The sequence below is a fragment of the Astatotilapia calliptera genome, chromosome 9, assembly GCF_964374335.1.
Source record: "Astatotilapia calliptera chromosome 9, fAstCal68.1, whole genome shotgun sequence".
Classification (NCBI taxonomy): Eukaryota; Metazoa; Chordata; class Actinopteri; order Cichliformes; family Cichlidae; genus Astatotilapia; species Astatotilapia calliptera.
In genome coordinates, this window is record NC_137430.1 from 23542955 (window position 1) to 23569944 (window position 26990).

The window sequence follows — 26990 nt, forward strand, 5'->3', positions numbered from 1 at the left end:
CTGTGGCATAAACCTTACATTTTGTGCTGGTCTAATACGTTTGTTAAACTTTGTATTTTGATTTGTAAACCAATAATCTGTCTACATTTTCCTAGTTTCCAGCTTAGATAGCAGCTGTTTTACTTCAGAATTTCAAGAACTTGGTACATTTCAAAGGTTTTACTCCTTCATAAAAACCTCTTCAGAGCTTTTTGGTGTCAATTAGAATAAAAAAGGTTGAGCTGACATGTTACACGTCGCTCCAACAGGCCGATGACACGTGCAGGTGCACAGTGCTGTGCACGTCTGAGGATTACCCTTTGATGGCTCTGTGATATACACAACTAGATCCAGTGCCAGTTTAGTGGATTTCATCCACCTCTCTCATTCCTGTCATTAATTAAAGACGGAAAACCATTTACTGTCACACCGACGGCCACTATAGGATCACCAGTTACACTGACAAGTATCTTTGGACAGGTTCAAAGATAGAGGCTTCCTCTGGAAGGCGACTGACGCACCACTGTGCTGCACAGCTATTTGTTATATTGGTTAATTTAACTACACTATTAAGGTTATTTAGTCTTCTCTGCTTTCTACCTTCTCTTAGTTTAGTCCAAGGTAAATGGACTGTAATTTATACAGCCCTCTTTTACTATCACTGTGAACCCAAAGCTCTTTTTACACTGCAAGCAGAATCCACACACACATTTCCAATCTTCACCCAGGTAAACATCAGAGGGTACTTAGGGTTTAATATCTTGTCCAAGGACTGTTTGACCTGAAGCCCCGCGGTGTTTCTGAGGTTCCTCCTTAAAAATGACAGGCCCAAAGTGAATCAACTGTTTCTCTGCGATTACAAGCTCTGTGTAAACTATATTGGTATCAAAATAAAGCTGACACTTGTGAGACTTCATCAGCAGTGCAAGCAGAGGCCATTCTGTCAAACTAACTGAGGATAAAACACAGAAAAGTATAAAGGAGTTTTTCCTGGCTTGGTCTTTTATAGCATATAGCTCTCTTGAAAATTTGATGCAGTAGATCCTTTGGGGTTCAACAGGTTAATACAGAATTTGGGAGCTGGGGATTGAACTGTCAACCTTCCTAATAGTAGGCAACCTATTCTAAACTCTAAGCCATCATAACTGACAAGCTTTTGGGTGGAGGTGGGAGCTCTGTGATTGGAACAAATAGAATTACTTGCACTATTGCACACTATCCACACATCTGTTAACCTATTTTTATTTACAAAAACAAACAAAGAAACAAAAAAAACAACAACTTCAGAGCAATTTCAGATTCTAAAGTCGACTTCCACAGTTGATTGTGCATAATTAGACTAGACTAGATTAGACTAGATAATTAGTCTTGATTAGACTTTATTGAAAAAGTGGTAAATGGGCTAGTTCTTTGCTGAATAACGCTTCTCTACTCTACTTGAACAATTTAAAGCACTTTATATAACATGCCTCACAAGCACTTTTTTCTGTCATCCACACATTCATACTCTGATGAATGCATCGGAAAGCAGCACAGGGTTCAGTATCTTGCCCAAGGATAATTAGGCATGGAGAGCCCGGAGCACTCTGGGACAGAACAGCCAACTTTCCAATTAGTAGATGGCCTGTTCCACCTCAGGAACAACAGGCTAAACCACAGGGAAAGTCACAAAAAGTGACGATAAAAGAGTATTGGTACCAATTTTTGGTACTTTTACCTGCTTGTGAACAATTCCCTTGGAATCACAAGTTCTTTACAATCAAGCTGAACAAGCAGCAAAAAGAGAGCCGTTGTTTTTTGTATTCAAATGTTTTTTTTAATACATGTAAATGAAGTAAGTTTATTACAACCTCCGTGTCCTAAAGAGTGACTAAAGGTTGAGATCTATCTTTCTTTATAAGAGGTGTGGCAAAGGTTTTTTAAAAGTGTTGTTAGTCAGAAATAATGCCCGTGCTGCATTAACAACCATAAATCCACAAGCAGATTATTTCTTTGTGATCTCACTGAATAAAATCATTAACCAAAATGTCTGATATGCAAATGTACAAGAACGAAAGGGAATTACTGTATGTCCACTATGTCTCGTAGTCTAATGGGATAAACATGCCAAACCGCTGGTTTAGAAGCTCCAAATCACTAAACCACAGCCCATAATTAAAGATGTCCTCCTCACCGCCCAGCCGACCCTCCGTGGATCATATTTAGCCTCATTTATGCTAATAAAAACCACTCCACGGTAGCAGACAGCCCTCTGTGGGATTCCCCTTCAATCCTCTGGGGCAAACGAAGATGGCTTTATCTGCAGCTCTCATCAGAATACCAATGAGCCCATATCACACCACGCCAGCACACACACAGCACGGCTCGTCTCCCCCAGTATAAAATCAGTCCATATCTCAACTTTTGAGGAATAAAAGCGGACAGAGCCGAATCAAAGTAATCATAAAGCTTAAGAGAAGTTTTGTTAAAGGTAGTCCAAGCCTTTAATTTAAAGCTTTGACGTGCTGTCACAGAACCACAGAAACAGATCGGATCCATCAGCTTCAGGCGGACAAAACCCTTTATCAGCCGAGAGCTGTCTGACTAACTGCTGCTAAGATTTGATTATCTCACCTGGACAGCGAGCCATCAGCCCCGACTGACTTCAGTGGTCCCACTGCACTTCTGTAACAGTTTCTAGTAGGCCTGCTGTGGTACTACTTCAATGTGTGCCACTACAGCTGCTACCATTGGTTACTGTACCTATGATACCACCAATATCTGCTTTAATATAGTTGGTAATAATAAAAAACAAATAAAAAATAATAAAATAGAGTCTAAAACTATGAAGAAGTTTCACACCCCAGCTCCTCTGTGATTACTTCTTTTGAATTTGACCAAGTGGCCGCCTCTGAAGTTTAATAAGTTGGAGTTAAAAAGTGCCCGAAAGCTCCAGAATTGAGAATATATTCACAGAAATGTTGTAAGAAAAGTAAAGATCATTCCCAAAAGTGTGCTTACATTATATTAATAGAAGACAATAAGCATAAAAAAGCTGTGATGAGTATTGCTAAAGCATATAGTTAGGTCTGGATCAGGTGACCCTGAATCTTCCCTTAGTTATGCAGCAATAGGTGTTTGCTGCTGGGGGATTCCCATGATGCACTGAGTATTTCTTCTTTAGTCACCTTTCTCACTCACTATGTGTTAATAGACCTCTCTGCTGCATCACACTTCTTATTCATCTCTGTCTCTCTTCCACAGCCTGTCTTTCCTCCTGTCTTCCTTCTCTCGCCCCAACCAGTCGCAGCCGATGGCCCCGCCCCTCCCTGAGCCTGGTTTTGCCAGAGGTTTCTTCCTGTTAAAAGGGAGTTTTTCCTTCCCACTGTCGCCAAAGTGCTTGCTCATAGGGGGTCATATGATTGTTGGGTTTTTCTCTGTATGTATTATTGTAGGGTGCACCTTACAATAGAAAGCTCCTTGAGGCAACTGTTGTTGTGATTTGGCGCAGTATAAATACAATTTAAATAAATTTGAACTGAATTAAATCTTTGTAAATCTTGAATTTCTCATAAATGACTGGACTCGTGTTGTGATTCTACCATATGACAAAATGCCTTCACAAATCATGGTTTAGTCGAGAATTGGCATCCATCAAAAAGTGAAAAGCAAGCAAAAACATCAAATAACAAACAAACCAATGAAAAGAGGTTCGTTAGCGCATTTAGAAGTCATGGAAGTTCGCCAGAGGCTTCAAACCACATGCAATAACCGGCAGGAAATCACTTGGATCAAATAAAATACAATTATTTCCATAATCCCAGTGAGAGATGACATCCCTAATATAGCCATCTCACACGCACAGCTCCGAGTGTAAGTACAGATGCTCCACCCACCAGCTTGTTGTTTATGAGGGGCAGCCAATCAGAAGTAAGTTGGCTATAAAAGGATGAACTGTGAATTATGCAAAGCGCTGATAGTGGAGTAGCCCAAGAATAACAAAGTCGAGCTGGAAATCAACATAATAAGGCCCCTCGGAGACAAGCTTAAGATCAAAATCGATCTGAAGTCTGTTTCATAAATGAGTGGAGCGGCTCAGCAGACAGATGAAATTGGGGTTGTACTGGGAACCAGATTGCAATCAGTGAAACGGAGTACAAGGAGGTATTTTAGAAAAACAAACCGCCACACTATATAAAATTCGAAAGGAGAAAAAATGCTGATATACTCATTAAATGCTAATATCCTTTTACTGCATCTATTTGCCCCTAATAATGCTGCAGTCCACCTCCTGCTGCCGTTACACCTCCTTCTTCCCTTTAATATGTATGGTACTTCTATTCAGAGTTGCACTGAGACGTTTTCAAAATGTTTTTTTGTTCTGCAGCCCTCCTTTGTATCCGCAAGATACTTACTTTCACACAAAGGCAAAAAAAAAAAAAGGCACATGCCATGAGAGGAATCATGTGCCTAAAGCTGCTCAGTTAATCAGGAAAGCCACTCATTTTAGAATTAACATTTCTGTGACTCACAATAGAAGCTCAAACTTAGTATGAGCATTGAATTAGCTTGTCAGTTTGAATCTGTGTGAAAGGGCCTTTCAACTGTACTGCTGGGAAGCCGTTTTTATTGCTACAACTGCTAATCTCGCTCGTGACTTGGAAAACAAGAAAAATCCCAATATTCTTCATTTTGGAACGACATATGCATGCGTATAAATAAAGTGGCATCCTTACAGTAGCACAAAGAGCCTAATTCCTTTGGTTTGCTTCTGGGTGTGTCTCAGCAGATAGATGAGGCACATCCTCTGGGACCTGTGGGACAGTCCCGGAGAAGGCTTCGATATGGGCAGGGCGGTGGAGAGGTGGAACAGGGAGGTCTGCAGATGTGGGCTCAGAGATAAGCGGCAAAGCTTGGGTAACAGGATAATGGCTTCCTGTTTGAATTTGAATTGTTTGTCAGCTTATAGCAGCTTTGAACGGGGACGTGTTTATCTGAAAATCTGGTGGAGAGAGAATGCGAAAACAAGAACAACAAAGGGTCCTTTTGCTGTTTACTGGGATAATGATTTAGCTTCGTCGAGTGTGACAGCAGCACCGCACCTGACAGGAAGACGAGAGATTAAACAGGAAGTTGTCTGGAATCTGGGCGGAGCGCTGAGCAGCAAATCTGCAATTACACAGAGTCACAGACGCTGACAGCGTCTTCGAGAGAATTTTGGCATATTCACTTTGATAGTGGCTTTATAAAGATGACAAAGTATCCAACAGCACGTTTCAAAAATACAAGACAAGAAGAAGTCAGATGGGAAGATTTCTCAAGCCCTGTGTACTCATTTACACATTGCACCAACTGGCCTTTTCAAATTTTTATTTATTCTAGCTTTGGAGGCAAAAACTCAATTTTCTAAAACAAATTGTGACACTCACTGTCCCGTTATAATATGGGATTATCTGTCCCAGTTCTTCTCTATCTGAAGCATCCCTGTTCATGCCTGCAGCCTTGAGATGTTAAGGCACATCTGTCTCTAGCAGATGGCTCATCCAGAGAGAGAAATGAGAAACAGATACAGGTGGGTCTCTCGTCTCTGCACACTTGATTGGGGAAACTAATGGAAAAGTTATGCGCCCGAGGAAATTCAGGACTGGACTCGATCTCCAACTGAATGCATGACAGCAAACTGAGCTTTAGATTTACCAGGACAAATTCAAAAATAAAATCCACACAAACCTAGACGACAACTTCAACTCAAACTTCTTCTTTTCAGGTTAAACGGCTGCAGGGTGACCTCCCTCCACCTCTGCACCAGCTTAAAGCACTCAGCTCACAGTGGTCTAGTCCAAGTTTATCACTTCTGAGGGATTGAGACAGACTTGTCAGACAGCCTTGGGCTCCAGCGCCCTGAGGTGGAGCTTGGGGGTGAATACCAGATATCATCAGCCCTTTCAGCTAACAGTCCTGGAGCCTGGTGGGTTTCAGTGTGACCAACATGTTCCATATTCATGTGACATTCTGCAGCGGTAGCCTGCCAGAACTTTGTACATCGGGCCTTGATTCTATCCTGTGAATTTAAAACAGCACGGACCTAAACTGACAATAACGGGGGGTCCAGCACTGTATGTACAGCATCTGATGTCCACAAACAGGGGATCCCTGACGGAATGGCCTTCAGCTATAGAGGAATTTATATAAATAATTTTCTTTTCTTTTAGAAGATAAGTTGCCAAGAGATGCAAGACTTAAAGTTAGAGAAATTATGAAAACACTGGAATAATTTACTGGCAAACGATGAAGAAAGCTGCCTTCTGGTAATTACCACATTACAACAGCTAACATCTGGAAAACTTAGATTTTCTCTGAACACTCCAATATAACCAATTTGGGAATAGCAGCATAGATATAAACTGTATATCAAAGATGGACGTAGCCCCCTTGACATTAACTGTTGGTTAGTGAATTCGAGTTTTAAGGATTTTTATTTTGTAAATTCGCATTTGCTAAATTGTCCATAAGTCCACATTTGGATGATAGGGTGAAGTGGTGGTGAAGTTATCAGCTAACACCAGACTCCAGACTATATAGGGGGATTACACAGAAATGAATACATGTTAATTAGTGGACTGGACTGCTTCTTGTATAATGCTTCCACTCTTACTGAGCATGCAAAGTGCTTTTGGACTATGAACCAAACTCAGCTGCTCACACATATACAGACATCAAGCATTTGCATAAATTGCCAACCAACAACTCAGGATTGAGTATCTCGCTCAAGGATGCTTCGACATGCAGACCAGAGAAGTCTGAGAGTGACCTTCTGATTTTTGTATGCTACTTGGTGGTAGGATATAAATATTCAAAATGATATTTTGAATGCTATTTTAATTAAAAAGGTTCCAAAAGCAAAAATATAGTGAAGAAGTCAAATTCAGTCACTTGAGCGGTGATGTGACTCAGCAGAGAGCTAGTGGCTATACCCCTCTGTACTTAATAGAGGCTGTAAAGCTTTGATACACTTTCAATAAATTAGTCTTTTTGTGAACATTCAATGTCCATTGAAAATGTTAACATTGGGAGTCTATAGGGAGAGCCTCTAGTGCCCACTCAAGCAAGTGCAGCTTTAAAATGGCTTAATTTTTCAGTCCTCTAGGTTAATGCTTGACTCTAAACCATTTTTTGCTTTCATTTTATCTTCACCTCTATGTTTCTATGTTAATGCTCCATATAAATCAAGCATGATAAAGCTGCAAATAAATAACCGGAATGTTTTAGAACAATTTAAAAAATGGTCGCTTTCTTCAAAACCAACCAATCTTTCTGTTTTGCATGTGAAACGTCGACTGGCTTGCTGGGCCTCCCTTTTAACCCCCCACAGGCTTTACTCACTCAGCAGCTGGCAGCGCAGGACCTGTAGGCTTGTCTTCATGGTATCATGTGATCCGGCTCCTCCTCCACAGTGCTCATGGTTCTCTGAGAGAAACACAACAAAAAGAAAGCAAGGTGAGATGAAACTCAGGGCTTGGATATCAACTCGCATTTAAATGATCGTTAAACGCCAGTGTGATAAACCGTGACTATGTATGGAACGCTTTTAGCAGAACAGACAGGGGAAAGGACGAGATCGCAGACAACATCGTCCAGCTTAACCTTGACAGCTTAATCCTTGTAATGACTGCCACCCAGCAGTTACACCTGTGAGAGCAAATGAATTACATATTTCACAAATCCAGGTAGGACTGCAGTGGTGGTCAGCCTCAATGGTCGGGCTGCAAATCAGCATTGGCATCCTGCAGGCTGTGCTGGTCAGTAAAACCAATTATGGGGCATTAAACATTGACCAGTGAGCCTTGTTCTGAGACAGCCACTGCGTGTGTGTCAGCGAGACCAGTACCCAAGGGCGCTCTTTAGGAGAATGACTCACTGATGGCCTTCTGCTAAATAAAAGGCCATATATACACACACATATCTCTATTCACCCCCGGAGGAGTGTGCGTGTGTTCATGTTTGCCTCCTTTTGTGGATATGCCCCCTCCAGGTTTAGGGCTCTGCTTGCGGGCAACCTGTGCTTCTGTGGGAGACGTGTGAGATAAGAGGGACAGATAACAAAAGCACACTTTATTTCCCATAAATGTAGTCCCACTCAGAGAAATGAAAAGAGACAACACATTACATCTGAGTCATCCAGTTTATCGCTGTCACTGGAGAACATTTTAATGCTTGTAAACTAGTAGAGACCATAAATCTGAATGCAACCTTAAGCAATTTTATAATTTATTAAAAAGACTGTTAAGTAACAGGTAAGGAAGCAACAGATACATAAAATAACAGATACATAGATGGATGTTTTTTGTAATATATTATATGACATTCAAATATTTAAATTGCATTACAGCTGTGTTGCTAGAAGGATGCTTATATTGATTGACAGCCGGGTGCTGCTAGCTGTCTGCTAGGCTAGCAAACAGCTAGCAGGTGTAATATCTTAACTGTGTTTGTTGGTGTCATTTTGAGTCTTTTTAATGCAATTATCTGACAAATAGCATGGTTTACCTTGCAGTCACTGTTGCTAACAGACTGTTTAAGAAGTCTGTGCTTCAGTTTTATTTGATTATTGTATTAACTAGCGTCAGTTAGCAGATGTGATGCACCTGTATAGATGGACACAGCTTGCTAACCAAGCCTGCTAGTGTTAGCTAAACATTAGCAGGAACAACATTTACAGAAACAATCCTAAACAAGAGAAATCAATGGCTGGAGCAGTATGGCTAAAGTTTTAAATAGAGCCTATATATGGGATCAGAAAATAAATATATATTGTAAAACATACACCCTTAGCATTAGTACTCCAGTACTGTTAAGAGACTGGAGGATTAAGAGTAGCTCCTGCAGGTACAACTGCCAGACACAAAACGTGGCAGGAAAATGTAACTTGTTAAATTTAACAAGGGGAAGTCATAAACATGAAATAATGGAGACAAGCTTCTATCAAATTACAAACGAGGAAAACAACTGCAAAACTGTAATTCTCCCGGCTCTATTTCCATGTTACAAAAGACAAACATAGACTAAAATGACGGGTAAAAAGAACATAATAAAATACGCAACTAAACAGGCTATCGTGACACATCATTAGATGACATAGACTCTCAATTTTGCTCTCTTTGCTCTCAATGTTTAGAAAATGAAAACAGAGACGCTCGCTGCTTCACTGCTCTTAACTCACAGCTTTGACTATAATGATATGAGCTTGGTTGTAATGGGCTGCAAGAATACAGTAGTAGAAGCAGCAGCAGCAGCAGAAAATGAGTTTTTCAGATATACACGTATGAAGAAATGGAACTAGCTACAACAGTTCCAAACCCATCTTCACTTTCATATGACCATGAGGATGCTGAGATGATAGCATCTCACCACCATAGCTCCCTCATGTGCTTTAATTTGTTAGCGTCACGTTCCCGGCCTAATGAGCTCAATGGAAAGGTGCAAAGACAGCAGCTGAGCCTCTCTACATTAATTACGCTTCATCAGTGCTGCCAAACCGGTGCAGACTCATATTGGTGATCCTTAACTTGCAAGGCACAAGTAGTGAGGCTATGGGTAGGTGGATGGAGGAGACAAGATAATGCCAGGTGGTGTTTCATGTATACTAGTCATCACAGGGGAAAGGAAGTTTTTGTTGAAATGCGATTCAGCTCTTCTGGCCTCCTGTTGTGGAGCTGGCTCATGGTTCAGCTCTGTGCACACCAGCAGGTAAAAGATAATAGCGCATGACAGTCAAGGTCACGGCACTGCCAAAAATCCCAGACAGGATGAGAGGTTCATTGGGAGCTGTTGACAGATTTGATGCTTAACACTCGTTCACCAACCTGGATTCAATATCACTACCTCAGACTTCTTTGCAGCTGGGATTAGAAGGGATTGCAGGGTGGCTGTAAGTCACAAATGCAAGCAAAAAAACAAAAAACATCTGTTTGCAGAATACAGTATGCTTAAGAAAGCATGTCTGGTTTAAATCACTCTTTAATTAATTCAAGAACCAAATAATGGGGCAAACTAGAGCAGCAATCAGTGACAACAGCCATGATTTTGGCCAGTGAGTCTCTGCATGAAAGAAGTAGCTGGGATGGAGGTGGGTTACAAAATGGCTTGCAACAACTGTAGGCACATCATAGATTAGATTTGTAATGTGGGTATGCAGAAAGGTTTGGCACAGAGAACATAGCTACAAGTAGCGCTTTCTGCTGTGTCATGTCATTGGCCCAGTCCAAACCCAACTCTGTAGCTTATTTTTTGTATTTTTACTTAAAGCAATACTGAAAGCCACATAAAGGATGGATGTACATTCTGGGGTCTAAAAAGCGAAGACAGTGGAGAAGAGCCTTAAAGCCTGGACTTTTTCTAACAGGTGGTGACTCCACTGGTTGCAAAACGGCTGAAAATGAACCTAATCCTCACTTGACATATTGTCATGGTCCTGGGTCATTTTGACCCAGCGTTCTTAGTTTTCTTGTGTTTTTGTATTCATTCTATGGTTTCCTAGGTTGTTTAGTTTTTTGCATTTCCTTTCGTGTCTCTACCCTCTATGTGTATCTGTTTTTATGGTGATGTGAGTTCTTGTGCCATCTTGTTTTCTCCAGATTTGTTTTCTCTCTCTCTCTCTCTTTTTCCAGTCTACCTCTTCGTGTACTTCCTGTTTTACTTTGAAGGTCGGTGTGTTCAGTTTTGTGTTCTCCCTGTCTCGTCTGTGTAATCAGCGTCAGCTGTGTCTCCCAGCTGTTTCCTCTCAGTCCTGATCTCCTCTTGTATTTAGTGTCTGCGTCTTCCCCTGCTCGTCGTTGCATCGCTAACAACACACTTTAGGGTCCTAACTCCTTGTAAGTACTGCAAGTAGGGACCTTGATGTGAAGCATGTTTTCATCGGTTTATGAAAAATGCCTCTCCACGTGCATCTGATAAGCAACATCCATTCCCAGTTTAAAAATCCAATGTGTCCTAAACTGGTGAAATTGGGGGAAACATACAATCTTTGTCCAACTCTCAACAAATAAAAAGCAAATCAACAAAAACAATTCACTGATATACACTGGGATCTTTGCACATAGCCACCTAGCTATGTGCTTCCTCTGAAGAGGGAAAAAAGTTGCATGGCAACTGACATGCACACAGCCATCACCATAGCAACCCTAATGGTAGATTATATTGAAATTCATTCACAAGGACATTTTTTTGGCTCAAACACAATTGGGAAAAATGTTAAAAGAGTCAGATTTGGAAATTCTCACTCACCACAGGTAGAATGAGAAATCCAGTAGCAACCTGCTTGTCTCTGGGACTCTGCTTTGTGCTTGCAGCCCTGCTGAGAGGACCAGGTCTGAATAGTGTGTCTGGAGGGGGTACAGACTAGAGGCCAAAGCCAAGGTCACCCGAGACGGCACAATGAAATAAACCTGTCACTCCGTTGCACTGTGGCCACCAGCCGCAGGGATAACAATGCTTTTAATTTTGGACTTCCCACGATTCTGCGGTTATGTATAGGGGCTGTGATAGCAGGCTGGCTGCTTGCCCACAGTGGCTGCAGCCTGGCAGCTTTTCCACAACACGAGGAGGGAGGGATGAGGAGGAGGAGAGGGAGGGAGGGAGGGAAGTGTGGGAGTCGATGATGATAGTATGAACCACACTGTTGGCCTCTCTCAGACAACTGATAACAGGACTTCCAATCACAACTCTTCTAACTGATGCCTTTTTTGTCCCTCCAGTTTTGATGCTACACCCTCACGGTTTGGGTTATCTCTTTGTTGTGAACTGCAGGGAGCTTTCACATAGCTTCTGCTCAGGAAAGAGATACAAACACTAAATGTGGAAGCTGTGGTTTGAGAGTACATCAGTGTACAATTCATTGCGTCAAACCTCCTCCTTGGTGTGATCTCAGCGGGTTTAGCTTCATCTTAAATCGTGCAAAATCAACTTCCCCTCCACCCTGCCCTTCCAAGGCATCCCAGGGGACATGCCCAGTCAGAGGGCGTCCCTTTTCCCTTTGATGCTGTTTTACCCTTTGATGGAAATCAGCAAACTGCTCCTGATAGCCGAATTCATGTGTTTCCTGCATTGCCCCAGCAGAGACTGTGGCTGCGCCTGAGGAGCAGTGATGGGAGTAACGCCTTATTGAGTGTTACTGTAATTACATTTTTCTGTAACACAGTAATGGAACAGATTGCTCTGCTAAATCTGGTAATAACACTAAAGATACTAATGAAACAATTATGCTGTTTCGTTTTGCATTAAATAAATTCTTTGCTTTCTTTCTTGTGCTCTTTTCAATCCAAAAGTGATGATGGCACACTGGCACCAAAATGACCATCTACGTGCCAGCATTCGCACGAGTTCAAGCCTGACTGTGCAAGCTGATTAGCGATTACAAGTTCTGTTATAAAACTATTATTCATCAGTGAGAAGTTTTAAAAAAATAACAGTGGCAGTGACTAAAAAACGAGAGACTGGCTTACCACTGGGACTTTGAAAACGTAATTATCCAGCCTTTATACGCACAACAACTGAATGATTACAAGTATTGATTGGAGGCAACAACAGGACCAAATTGAATACAAGCAGCAGAAGGAGCTGATTTCCAGGTATCTTTTTTAATCCTTCGATCCCTGAATGCACTGCCGTACTGCCGAGTCACTGTGCTGTGCTGTGCATGAGCGCTGCCAGTCATGGCTCTGGATAACGAACCTGGCAGGATGAGTTGCCGGTGCTGTGTCATGAAGGCTAGCGGAGATTGTGCAGGTTATCAATCAGCACATTCACTTCTCTCCAGGCCCTCCTTACAATAAAGTAACACAGCAGCCATTAAAAGAACATTAGGCTCCCAGTGTGTCGTTCAGCCTGATGGTAAACTACCAACACATTGTCTTCCACGTCCTGTCCAGTCTCGTGGTTATAACTTTAAAAGAAACATGCATGTATGGTGCTCAGACTAACATTTTTGGACTATCTGAATCATGTTGAGGATAGAAAGCCAGAGACAAGATGTTTCTTCCCTTTTTGTTTGAGAACTCTCATTGGCATTTATTCATTTATTTTCCTTTTTTTTTGTTTTTTAATCTTTTGTGGACTTTTAAAAATCAGCTGTATGCATTTTTTTTTAAGAAATTCTATTTTCTGCACAGAACTAAAGTAGCCGGCTTCTAGATATCTAGATCACTGCTCTCATTTCCTGTTTCCTTATCAGTTTAAATAGGTCTGGTGTTTTGCTCTGATGGTTGTTCTCATGTTTGGAAAGACATCTTGTTTTGTGAAAATTACCACAACTGGTGCATCCGCTATGCAGTTCTGCCACGCAGTGCTATGACCTACAGAAAAAGCATCTTTCGGATCACCAAACACAGTTAGGTCCCTAAGTACAGCTATCTGTATACATAGTTCCCCATTATTAGATGCTCAAAGGTGACTGGACAGCTGGCTGACAAGCAGTCTTATGGCCATGTGAGGAAGTTTTCTCCAGTTGTTCAGCAGTATATTTCACATTTAGACTGTGAAGATACTGCTTGATTTTGCATCACTGTCAGACAGCAAATGGTAGAATCTGAGCAGCTCTGCTGGATAAACTACTCTTTATTTTTTAAATTGCAAAAAAGATCTGTTACTGTTTTTTTTCTTTAATAAAATATAATGGTACTGAACATCCATCTGCTCCACGACAAGATCATGATGTCAGAAGCCAAAGAGTATTAAGCTATAAATAAAGAGCTGTAAAGCCCCAACATTTCTTGATAGTAGTTTGAACAGTTACGAACTAAAATAAAAACAAAGCCCAACAACAGAAACGCTGCATCGTGATTGTGCACATTGATTTTATGTTTTTAGTGAGCAAGCTGTCAGCTCGTATCCTTGTCTTAGCCATCTGCAAGTTAACATACTGTATATGTCAGAGCTGAAAGGACAGTATAGCATTAAAGATGACATGCCTGTCAATGATCATTAATATAGAAAGCAGCACAGCACAAACGTGTCTTTGTGGGTATGTTATTACAGATGTGCCTCGTTGTCATGCGTGCCAAACACACAGAATGTCAGCGTCATGCTCGCTTCACGTCAGCAACGAATAAATGCGCTGCAGCTCTCGCCTGGATGAATGAATTGAAAATTGAAGAACTCCCACTCAGAAAGAGCTGAGCACCTGTGCTCAGGGGCAACTGAGGAGGAGTAGAACAACATCACCGGCCTCTTCATTACTCAGCACACACACAGACAAACACACACGCACACACAGCCTGGACCAATGACTAAAGCAATTCATCAGAGGACTTGTGTCCAGAGCCCTATCTGTGGGTGTGTGAACACATGTGAGACACAGACAAAGAGATAAATGGTAGTCGACCAGAATCCCTGCCGATTTGTACAGCTGCCGCAGAGTCCATTTATAAGCAGAATGTTTCACAGCATCAGCTTCCTGTGCACCTCAGGAATGTTTTTACTCTCCTGGAGGTGACGCAAACCAAGCCTCAGCTCTGTGAAAGCAAATCTGGCATTGAATGCTAAAGCTCTTTTATGTTATTGAAGCCATAAGCAGAGTGCAAGTCAAGATCTCACCAAGGCAGAACCTCAGGTGTCAAGTAAGCCAAGGCTCACATCACTCAAGGTGAATAAGTTTGTAAATCTTTATAAGTTAGGCTCAGCTCAAGTCAAAGTCTCAAATCTGGTCTTCGAGGAAACACGTCAAATGAGCCTGGCAACAATACAGTCCCACTGCTTTGTTTTTGGGACTTACGCTGCCTGAAGCCTCAAGTCTTCAAGTAATTATTTCTCCAAATTGCTTCTCAGATCCTAATCTTCCATTTTTAAACTGTGTCCTTGTCTAACATCTCGAGTTAGATCTTTCAGGACTAAATACTCAAGTGGATCAATTCTTTAGTAATCAGATTACTGTAAATGACTATGCAGTATTTGTTATCAGTATGTCTGAATCTGTTTGTAGACCCTTTGCACACAGAGTGCGAGGACAGAGGGATCGAGTTTATTTGAGGATGAATTAGTTGGGTTGTTTTTTGTCACATATCAGGACACCTTTGACCAAATGTCTCATCGGTGCTATTTGGATATCCAAGCTACACAGGAAGCCATGAAAATTCCCACAATAGGCAAAGTCAGCAAACTAACCAACAATTTCCTTCCTGATTCGTCAAAGTCAGGGTTTAAGTTTAATTTTGACTTTTGATCAAGTCTCAAGTCGCCATGCATTTTCCACACTTAAAGACAATCTGGAGTTGAAAAGCCGTCAATCCATTTATTTCATGGTCAGAGGGGTGCTGGAGGCGGGGAACACCCTGGATGGGTTGCCAGTCAGACAACCATTCACACTTGCGGCCAGTTTATTGCTGCTGTGAGGCAAACCACTGCACCACCGTGCTGCCAAGAAAGCAGCTGATTCTCAAATTCAAGCCTTTGGTAATAAAGTCTTAAAAATATTAAATCACGCTTGAGTCAAGTCATTAACTCTCACAAAGAGTGATCTTTACTCTTCTCTTCTCCCAGTAGGATGTCGAATTTTGTTTGTATATTTTATATTTATGTGATGTTACCTCAGCGTCAACACTTCCAGACACATCATCTTCAGTGATGTGTCTGGCACGTCTTGTTCATTTATTTAAAAATCAATAAATAAAATATTTCCAAATTCTTTCTCAATCAAGTTTAAATCTCAAAGCAGTCAAGTCTACAGAGCAGCTCAAGTTCTCATTTTGTTCACATAAATCCAACCTGAGCTCACGTCTCAAATAAGTGAAAACTCACGTAGAGCTAAATAATCTGTATTCTGTAAGAGAAGGTGTCAGCCCAGGCAGCATCACGCTGGGAACTGAGGGAAGGCTAGACCCGCCTGACATACTCCGGCACACAGTGTAACACACACCTAAGGTCGGGCTTGGTACAAAGAGTGAGACAGGTAACAGAGCCCCAGGGAAGAAGCTGTGACAGACTCGTTATGTCACTGGAAAAAGGACACTGCAGATTGAAAGGCACTTGGAATGATTGAGAGCGCTGTCAGTGGAGGGATTTGATTAAGTCAGACCTGACAGACTTCAGTGCAGAGGAAACACTTTATTAGAGATGCCCCAGCGTTTCTGTGCCCAAAGTTTTTGGATATTACATCTTTACATACAAATGAGTCAACAGACAAAAGCCTGATTTGATCAACCACCCTCTGGAGTGCAAAGGGTGGTTGATTTTGGGATGTTTATAACATAACAGCAAAAAAAAAAGAGGTAAATTACGAAGAACTTCAGTGTACTAAACATGATGCATATAGCAGCTGATTTGATCTACTATAAAATCTCCCCAGTGGGTGATATTTGGCTTTTTTGTTATTTATAGTGCTCAGACACACACACTCCTGGAGACCTTGACACCTGCAATACCTGCAAATCTCCGCGCAGGCATATACCTACTCTCCTGAGAGTTATTGAGCCAGGCAGTAAAGGAACAGACATTGGGATGCAGCTCACCCTCGCCACTGTCTGAGTCGTAAATATCCTTCTCTCCGTCGCTCGTTTCTTCTTCCTCTCTTTCTTCTTTTCGTCCTCACGTGAACCACACACTCCCCCCCCCCCGACTGAGTGACTGACTGATTGCTGCTGCGAGCGGCTCACTGATGATGAAGAGTAACGTGAAACTACAACGTGTCGTGTCCCGCTACGCTTGTCACAACCGGTGAGAGAATCAAAAAGTAACATCGCTGCAAAAAAAAAAAAAGGGGGCTTAGGATGACAGTGAAATTCACCACACTTACTGAATGCATAATGACACTTTCATCCGGGGTTTGAGGCTTCAGTCTGACCAAAATCCAGACACTCACAGAAATGCATGAAGAAAGTCCCCACAGGAAATAGTGACACACCTCCTTGCATGTAGATATTTAATCACACGCGAGATAATGTGAATGATCCGATTGATATTCATGAAAAAGGACATGAAAGACATCTAAATAAACTCTTAAAGATGGATTTCTAAAGTAAATTTTAAAGCTTTGCATCACATTTCTTTATTCATCTACATGTTTTCCTTTGAGGTTCTGCACTAATGAAGGAAAAAGGTTTTTTCAACAATAAGAAAGGACAAAATGGGACAGGTCAGATGTCAGGTTGACTAGTATAAAAAAGTAACAAGGTGTCTGATTGGCTGCTTTGAGAATAAGCGAATAACCAGCTGCATATAGAGCTGCCTTACTGAGTTAAAACGCTACTCTTTGCCCTTTTTCTCTTTCATATCTAAAACACTCGAGGAAAAACATTTGATCAAAGACTCCTTTTTGCCTTCTGTCTCAGAGCCTGCTCTCTAGGCCGTTACATCTCACAGCGTGGCTGTACGTGTCGGGTCAGCAGACAGACTGATATGTAAAATCTGTCTCTCCTGCCCTGTCACATTGATTATTGGACCTGTGTCACTCGGTGAGGCCACAGTAACGGATAACAAGCACATAATCCTTCTCGTAATGACTGTCTAAATTTATACCTGGAAAATAAGCAAGGAGAGCTAATCAACCAAAGACTTTTAATTTCTCTAAATCCTAAAGAATTATGGAGAAAAACAACTATTTGGATTCAAAGAGTGTGGTTGTTGACTTGAGCTTTTTTAAATTTACCTCCCCGGCAGCTGAGACAAACCATTCGCTGGCGATAACATTCCTACCTGTGTGTCCTCCGGCACACATCTTCAGCCATCTGAGTGCCTGAAGCTGGGAGACATCAGAGGCGGTTACGTGTCTGTAAAGTGATCTCCAACAGCAGTTTCAACACAGGCCTAAACGTAAAAGATCAGGGAAAATAAACCCTGAGCTGCAAGCACTTTCTCCTCGTTCATCTCCCATCTCTTTCTGCTTCCCACCTCTTTAATGTCATGTCATGCTTCCATCCAAATAAGTATCTTGCTCTTTCCCTTCTCTCATCTTTACTTTAAACTTGAGCTTCATGCTCTAAGTCCCTTAAAGCAAAGAGGGCGTTTTAATGCCGACTCTGGAAGCTGGAAAATGGGATTTTTAAATGATGAGGAATAATTTAAAGACTTCCATCCAACATCTACATGAAGAGACAGCTTTTATTTTTATTTATGTATGCTCTGTGTGCTCTCCTGTGCACAAACCGAGTTTACACACATATATATAGATATATATATATATAGATAGATGTGATAAAGAAAACATAGCTTGAGTGGCAACTTAACAGGTAGTTGGTCGCATCTTTAAAAAAACATTTTAATACCATTTTTACTTTGTATGACATGTTGAAAATTGGCATATAATGTGTACCCAAAGATATTCTGCATTAACAGTTATCCTGCAAATGTCAGATCACAAGAAAAAAAGCCAAAGTGTTATTACAGCTGAAAAATTAAAGGTAAATGTCAAAACTCATGTTGTATCAAATGCTCTAAAGACAAGAAAAAGCAGACAGGAAGAACCACAGGAGATTTATAAGCTAAATCAGATTAAAATTCAGGGTCCTTTGCTTGCATAACAAAAGGCTGACTCAAGAGCAGTGCAAGAGAGCGTTAGCTTTCCCCTTGAGTACATGTACTGTCCCCCGAATTCCCCGGGAAAGCTCCTTAGACAGTAAATGGATAGAAATTTAATTTGAGGCTATGCCTGTTGTACGTTCAGCTCAGAAAGCATTTTTACTGGCAAAAACAGCAAAGCTGGCATTGTTGTTGTCACCAGGTGAGTTCGTCTGTGTGTGTCATCCTGGGAAGATGGGGTCCTGGTCCTCCACTGAGATGTAACACAAAGGCAGCTTAAAGCACTTTCGCTGGTATATGTGTGTCTGTCTATGAAAAGATTTTATCACCACAATAGCAGCATAGCAGTGCATGATACAATAATTAAAGGTTACAGGTGTATTCACTTTAGCTTCTTAGGATCACTGTTAGTTACAGTAATGCAGTTCCTGCGGTTCAAAAGAAACTGAAGTGGACTGTAGTGTCAGATCCAAATGATGAGTGAATTTGGAGATCGGTGTGGTCTAACTCCTGGAAATAAAGCAGCCAGCATTCCTGTCACAGCTTCATTATTTAAAAGCATTTTGCATTTTTGACCCTTCAAGTTTTACTTGGAACTATTCACTTTTCTTATCTAAGAGAAAGCGGTGCAAAACTTTTGATTGGCAGTGCTAATCCGTCAGAGTGCACAAGGTTGTATGTGTGACTGTGGAGCTCAGCACTACATCAGATTTCCTGTAATGCCAGAGACGTGGTTGTCCTCCATCTGACAGCTCATCTGCAGCAGGTCGAACACCTGTCACACTTCACTGTCTGTCAGGGAAGGTGATGGCAGACCAGCTGGTGGCCAAACTGCCCTTCAGGGCAAGCTCACATAGTTTAAAAGGTACCCATCGGTGGACACAGAGTGACTCAGCTGGAGGCAGAATAAAGTATTTTTTCCCAATGTTAGACCTTTTTACCAAAACAATCTTTTGAATTTATTCAAACCGTACAACAGAGAATTTCTGTATGGACATATATTCACCTTTTTTAAATCCACATTAGAGCTGTTCGAGAAAAGAGCCGGTCTTTCTGAATACGATCCTGCACATTTGCCTTAACTTTTGAAATAAATTCAGCACATGAAAGGAAGAAAGGGACAAAATCCCCACACTGGAAAGAAGTTGAAAATTGAAAGCAGAATCTTTTGTAAAGCCCGATATGTGGTCTGCTAAATGAAATGTCCTTTTAGGTGAATACATGTAGGGAAAATGAGATTTAAAAATCAGAATCTTTGAACATAAAAGTAGCACAAGGCATAGAGACGAAAGATCCCCAGTGGCAAGGCATTTCAATTCAACTGAACATGAATCTTATGTTCCAAAAGAGCAGGCAAAAGAGGTTTGTTACAAAGGTACACCTGTTTAACTGCTCCTTTAGACAAATATCTAATGAGCCAATCACATGGCAGCAACTCAGTTTTATGTAGACATGGTCGAGACGACCTGTTGAAGCTCAAACTGAGCATCAGAAATGGAAAAAAAAAAGGTGATTTAAGTGATTTTGAATGTGGTGTCGTTGTTGGCGCCAGATGGGCTGGTCTGAGTACTTCATAAACTGCTGATCTACTGGGATTTCCCACACACAGCCATCTCCAGGGTTTACAGAGAACGATCGGAAAAAGGGAACATACCCAGAGAGCGCAGTTCTCTTGAGGAAAATGCCACTATTGCAGTATCTGAAAACACTGATTCGTGGATTATTTTGTCATTGGTTTGGGATAGTGTGAAATGCCACAAAATATTTCAGTATTGTTGCAAACATGGTGTGCCTAACAATCTGTCCAGATTCATGAACTCTAAAGGTTTAAGACAAGAAACTAAAGACCTGTTATTTCTTGTGTCTTACCGTATTTCCTTTAATACATTGTCATTTTTCTCATTTTGTGGGATTTTGTGGCTTTTGGTGGCTTACACTTTTACTTATTATGTTGTTTACATAACACTTTCTGTATTGCTATCGATAACATTCTGGTGATATTAATATACTAGTACAATTTTTCACATTTTCTGTAGAGCATGGTAGTATTTACAACTACGTTAAACCATGACATACTATCTTTTTTTATTCTGTCATGTTTTGATCGGTCTCACTATACATGTTTGAGATTGTAATTTGAGTATGATGCTAAATTTGTATCACATTAACAACAGGAAAGAGTAAAATGACTGGCAAAGAGGATGAAAAATGCAAACTAATGAAGACTTTACAAAGGAAGCAAAGTCTACAAATGAACTATGAACTTACAAGGTGTGATTTTAAAGCCTGTTTTTCATGTATAAAGATACTTTTTGCATTTGTCAGACAAACGTTAGCAGTCTCCGTGGGACAAAACATCCAATCACATCTTACCGTAACATCTGTTTTCTGCTCTGATTGTTAAGGGAGAGGGTATTTTTAGCTCCACATATTGAATAACAGCAGACACTTCTCCAGAGATTTAAAATTGAGACAAACAGACAAGCCAACAACAGAGCAAAATAGCATGACACAGCAGTAGTGCTGCAACACCGAGGGTGCTGTCAGCCGCCATCTATCCTCCGGCTACCCAGTGGACATCACGCTTCCCGCAAGGCCTCCCTGAATGCACCTTAGCCTTTTATACTAAGCAGGTAACTCAGAAAAATCAGCATTTAGGCAAGAACACAAGCTTTGATATAAATGTTTGGCCCTGCGACAGCAGAAACACTTTTTTGTGCACTGCAGCACAACTTGCTGCGACATTAAGCAGGACCATTTGTCAAAGTGCTTCCCACCAGAGATCCCTGATGTGACGCCGCTTCCGAGGAGTCGACACTTTGTAGCCTTAAAACTTCTTCCACAGAAGAAACGACGACCTCTGCGTCAGCAAAAAATGCCTTCGCGTCCACACAACCTCTGCAGAAAACATTGGTTGTTAAAAGCCAGCTCTCATATATAAGGACACAATTTGGTCTGATGTTACTATGTCCAAATGATTCGTGTCATCTAACCAAGTGTCATGCATGAACATGAAAGCTATTTTATTTGCCTTGAGGCTTGCAGATTAAAAATGCAGCGGTGCAAGATGACTAACCAAGGGTTGTGCCTCCAGGGTATGAGCCACTTCCTACTCTTCAAGTTTTTACTTAACGCAGAACAAAAGGCTCAGGGTAGCTACCATCACAGAGGGAATAATACCATAAACATGCTTAATCCCTTCAAATAAACATAAGATGTAGCAGAGTGGGACAGTGTGCTTATTTCAGCATCCTGGGGGGTCGAGGACAAAAAACAAAAGATAAATGTAGGTATCAGTGCTGCTTAACAGATGGCGAACTGCTGAATTTTTAAGGGTTGCAACCCACATAACTGATACTTGAATGCAAGTCAGGAAACTGATGTCACCACTGAAGGAAATAACTAACCTCGGAAATCCTCTTCATCCAGTACTATTCAGTAACGTAGAATTTAAAGATGTAAGTGAGTAAAAATGTGACAATAGGCAGCGAAGTTCACGCTTTCCTGTGGACGTATCATCTGATAATCCAACTGCGAGTATCTATGAACCACACGGCAGCTACGTCTGGAGAATGGCAGGAAACGGGGCCCTTTGGCACATTTAGGAATGTCCGTGAAGTAGACACAGCAAGTCCGTGTTGTACCCAAGAATTTGCATCGCAAAGCAGGAAATTCATAGTGTTTCCACTCTGTCTCAACGCTTCCTGTCTCAGTTAATGGGCCCCAAACACAGTTTCAGGAGAAACAGCAGAGCATACACCTCAGAATCTCCAGGACTTTCCACGCTCTGTACACACATTCCTGATTTTACCTCTTGACGCAGCCTCTTGTATCATGACAATGGCAGGAACGAAAAGCAGTAGGGATGTTTTTTGGAGGCATGGAGGGGGGTTGGGGTGTGTATTGTACCTCGTTTCCTTGAGTGGTGCAGCAGAGATTGCTGAGAGCCAGCTGGGACGAGCGAACAAGAGGAGCAACATCCGTACAGAACATCCAAGGTCCCCAGATTTCCCGCCGGGTGATGACCACGTGTCCGGAGCCCAAACAGCAGGAGAGACGGAGGGAAAGATGTCGCATTGTTCTCCTCTCTCCTCCTCCCCCCCCCCTCTTACCCACCACCATTAGTGAGACGGATTAACTCCAAGAGCTTCTAGTGTAGAGTGTGTCTGGCTCGCTGTATGCTGATACACACACAGACACTGCATCAATTAGACCTATTGTTATTCAGAGTGACAGGCGAAGGCAGATGCGCTCTACAACAACACGGCCAGGACAATTGGCCTGAAGCGGGAGAATTTACTTATGGATGAGCACCCCGGTTGCTCAGTTCACCAAACAGACTAAAGCTCTAATAAGGCAATTAAAGACTAAAACTGTGCGTACTGCAGCACCCAAACATGCCCGTGAAGGGCACACCCTGAGAGCGCCCTAGAGTCCTCACAGGGGTGACCTCCCCCTTCCAGCCACTACAGGAGCAAGCAGAGCAGCTGTAATGACTTGAATCAACATCTCCTGCAGCTCTGGGGCTGATGTTCACTCAGAGATGACAGACGATATGATGGCTTGGAGGCCTGACAGGGTTGACATTTTAAAGTGAGATCCTGCTGATGCTGGTCTGGTGGGACTCCGGTTGCAGTGCAGGAGGTGTCAGAGAGGAACATGTTTGACACAACATTTGGATCAATATCACTGAGCAGAAAGCGCCCGATGATGCCGGCGCTGTAATCGGGAAAGCAGCAAACGACAAATTAGAAGTGGCGGAAACTGACAAAGTATCAAGCAGGTGTTTTCTCTCTCTCCAGTCATGGGAAAAGAACAGATCCATGATCCATCACAGTTTGCAGATTTCTGCCCACAAAAGGACAAACATGATCCTGGCCTTGCAATTTGAGTGAAGACCCATTAGGTGATCATCGTGTACAGGTTTCACTGAAATCTGTACACAATGAGGGGCAATCCATTCATCAGTCTTTCTTCCAATTGAGCTATAAATGACTATTTTCACTAACAAATAATGAAAAATGGAAAAGACGTTTACCATCTTAGTTTATCTAACTGCGCATTTGTTTGTGCGGGAGTTTAAGTACCTCAGGATCTTGTTCGCCAGTAAGGGGAGAAGAGGGCGAGAGATTGGCAGACGGGTTGGGGGCACAGCTGCAGTGATGCTGATGGTGAAAAGGCAAGTGAGCATTAAAAGTAAAGCTCTCAATTTACTGGTCGATCTGCATCCCTCACCTATGGTCACGAGCTCTGGGTAGTGACCGAAAGAACAAGATCGCAGATATAAGCAGTGGAAATAATTTTTCCCTGAAGGGTGGCTGGCTTCTTCCTCTTCCTTAAAATACCTACCTGAAGAGCTCAGTCATCTGAGAGGGGCTCAGAGGAGAGCCACTACTCCTCCGCATCAAAAGGAGCCAGTTTAGGTGGTTCGGGGATTTGATAAGGATGCTTCCCGGGCACCTCCTGGGTGACGTGTTCTGGGCATGTCCCACACATTACATCTCTCTTAGTGATCCCCCAGATAGACTGCTGCTCCTGCGAGTCGTTCCCAGATAAATGGAAGAAAATGTTTATATACAAGTTGTTTAAAAAACAGATGTTCCTTGAATGGCCACTTGAAGCTGTATCTAAATGGAGACAGTCCATTCCCATACTGAAATGGATTAATTTTTTACATGACTCTGTATAAAATCTTAAAGAATACAGGGTCATGAGAGGACTGGCGCCTATCCCAGCTGCCAGAGGATGAAAGATGGCTTCTCCTCTAAAAATCCAAGTCGCTAAATTGGACCTCTCGACAGGATGCGACTTTTTAGAAATATTTTTATCCAATTATCTGATGAGTCACATGACTTGCTGTGCGGTTTGCTGTACTTCCAGGAATAAGTCTGTGCTCTAGTTTGTTTAGTGAGTGAAATTTAATGTTTATTTTATTTGTACAATAGTGTGCAAAGGTCTTGAGCCGCCCCTCATTTCTTTATACTTTGCTTCCAAGGAGACAGACTTTCTTGTTGTTATTTTAAAAGTGTTCTCGAGCAGCAGCTCTCCAGGCTTTCTGAAGGTCTCTCAGAGTTTTGACCATTTCAGAGGAATATTTTTGTTGGAAAGCTGCTTAGCACGGACCTATGAAATGCTCGATCTTTAAAAAAGTACCTAACTCAAGGGATGAACCAGTGATGTATCTACAAATAAAAGACAACTTAGCAAATAACCCATTTTAAATAGTATCTTTAGGCACTTTGTTACTCACAAAAACACAATTTGTTCTAATTCCTTTATATGAATCTATATAAAAAGCCAGTTTGACAGGCATACAATTGTGTTTTTCCACCAACAAAATGATTCCTAAAGAGCTTTTAGCTGAATACTTGTCATTTCTCCAGCAGAAAAATATCAGAAAGTCGTGTTCAGTTGATCCATCTACTGTTCACTGAAGCCTGATCAGACATGGTCTCAGTTGGTGGCTTCCAAGAAGCCAATCATAAAGAAGGGAAACAGGAAGTAAACTTAAGGTATGCCAGATATGCAATATAATATACAAGAACTGGACTGAAAATCAGTGGCAACAGCGCTGATGGAATGATGAATCCACATTTGAGATATCTGGTTGAAATCTGTAGTTGGCTATATATGTTGAGGAAGTCAGGAGAGAGGTACAACAATGAGTTTCTACAGCTATTTGTAAAACACAGTGGAGGCTTTGTCTTAGCTTGGGGCTGCATTTCACCCAGTGGTGTTGGAATTATGAACACAGAAAAGAACCAACAGACTTTGATCCACCATACAGTACCATCTCAAATGCATCTGATTGGGAACAGCTTTATTTTTTGTATGTCAATGTCCCCCTCAAAAACCAGCTGCCAATGGAGAAAAGCACAAAGTGGAACAAAATCAGTCATGGATTGGCCTCCCGAGAGTCTGCACCTCAGCATCACTGAAGCAGTGTGGAATCATCTTGACAGAAAACAGAACAAATGACAGAAACAACCAGAAAGAAGAGCTTTGAAGGTCCTTAAAGAAGCTTGGAGAAATATTTCTGAAGCCTGCTTAAAGAAATGACAGGAAAGCTTGTCTAAGAGATTTCTGGCTGTTAAAGAATAAAAATGTTCCAAATACAGACTGTCAAGCTTGTTAGAAGTGAACACATTGTTTTTGCTTTACATACTGTATGTCTTGTATGTATGCACATTTTAACATTCCCAATTCTCCAAAGCAAAATATAAGGAAATGAAGGGTGGTTCAAGACTTTTGCACAGTACTATATTCTATCCCCGGTTAGTAGCAGATATTTCTATCTGTGTTGCACACATACTTTGTGCATTTTATTAACCAGCTAACTGGCGTTAGCTAATAACTTGACATTTAACCTTTAAGTTAAAATGTGTTCAAGTCTGGATCCAAAAACAATACTGCAATGGCCAAAATAACACCCTTCAGGCTTCAAAACAGTTGTCCACAAATAAATGGGTGATGTTACCAAAGAAACCTCTATCTTGCATTTATTAATTGACTGTTTTTGATCAACAGTCTATTAGATAAACACTTAAGCATAAAATGTACTGCACTAAAGCCTTCATGAAACATCTAGCGCCTTATAAATTCTCAATTTTGTGTGCCTAAAATGTCCAATTACACGCAGCCACTATTTTCTTCGTAGACAAAAATAATCCTTGCGAAACTGGGTTGATAATTGCTGTCCTGCTTACAGTGTCAGGCCGAACTGCTGTGAACAAAACAAGCCAATTATTCTGAAACCATTTTGATTTTTTCTTCAGAACACACAGGATCTGAGCCTTGCTAATAAGCCTCGCTTTCATAACTCCAACACCCCAAACCAAGAGAGCACAAGTTATAACATGATCCGTGTGCTGAGTAACACAATGATGGTGGTTATTTTCACTGAGGTTTGGAGCTCCATTTAACCTGACGCAAGAGGATCAAGATTAGGGTGCAAGCGCCTTAGAGGAACATTTTTTAAATACATGGGCTTGTTCCTATAGGTGTGAAGCAACATCAACAACTGAAGAAATTGATGCACGTACTGTATAAGTGGCTTTAGGATGGATTACACTCAAACAATATCCATCATATATCTCCCGCTGATGCCAATCTGAAAAATAATGAAGCAATCAGTGCAACCACTCAGCATGCTAATTACCAACGCCAGCCCAGGACACCCACTGGCAGCTTCTCAGAGTGTGTGTATGCGCACATGTGACAGTTTTAAAAATCCTTTCCAGGAGAAAAATGTCTCACCAATAGACATTTAATTACCAGAGGATGAGGTGCTTTGGTTCTCCCGTGCCGTTATTCACGGCTGAATTAATGAATAGGTAAACAGCAGAGGAACAAGGCAGACTCTGCGTGGTTTGGATGAAATCTGCAACACCCCTGCTCACACAGTCAGCAGTGTTTATTATGAATGAAGAAGTGGTTAAAAACAAGAGACAGTTTATGATTAAGTGATGAACCACAGATGGTCCACGCCTCTTAGTTTTTACATGAAACAGGTGAGAAAATTAACAATG

At 41.5% G+C, this 26990-nt stretch overlaps 1 protein-coding gene across 3 annotated transcripts in view; it reads right to left on the bottom strand.

The window, feature by feature from the left end:
• tmem108 (transmembrane protein 108) overlaps positions 1-26990 on the bottom strand; it is a 55289-nt gene that overhangs the window by 15314 nt on the left and 12985 nt on the right. For 2 of the 3 annotated variants that reach the window (XM_026179951.2, XM_080306576.1), the window contains exon 2: positions 7342-7425. In XM_026179951.2, coding sequence (XP_026035736.2) covers positions 7342-7381 — 40 coding nt within the window. In that variant the 5' untranslated portion in view covers positions 7382-7425. Of the gene's footprint in view, positions 1-7341; positions 7426-22371; positions 22549-26990 lie in introns of those variants that run through there. The other variant, XM_080306577.1, reaches the window with a different exon arrangement.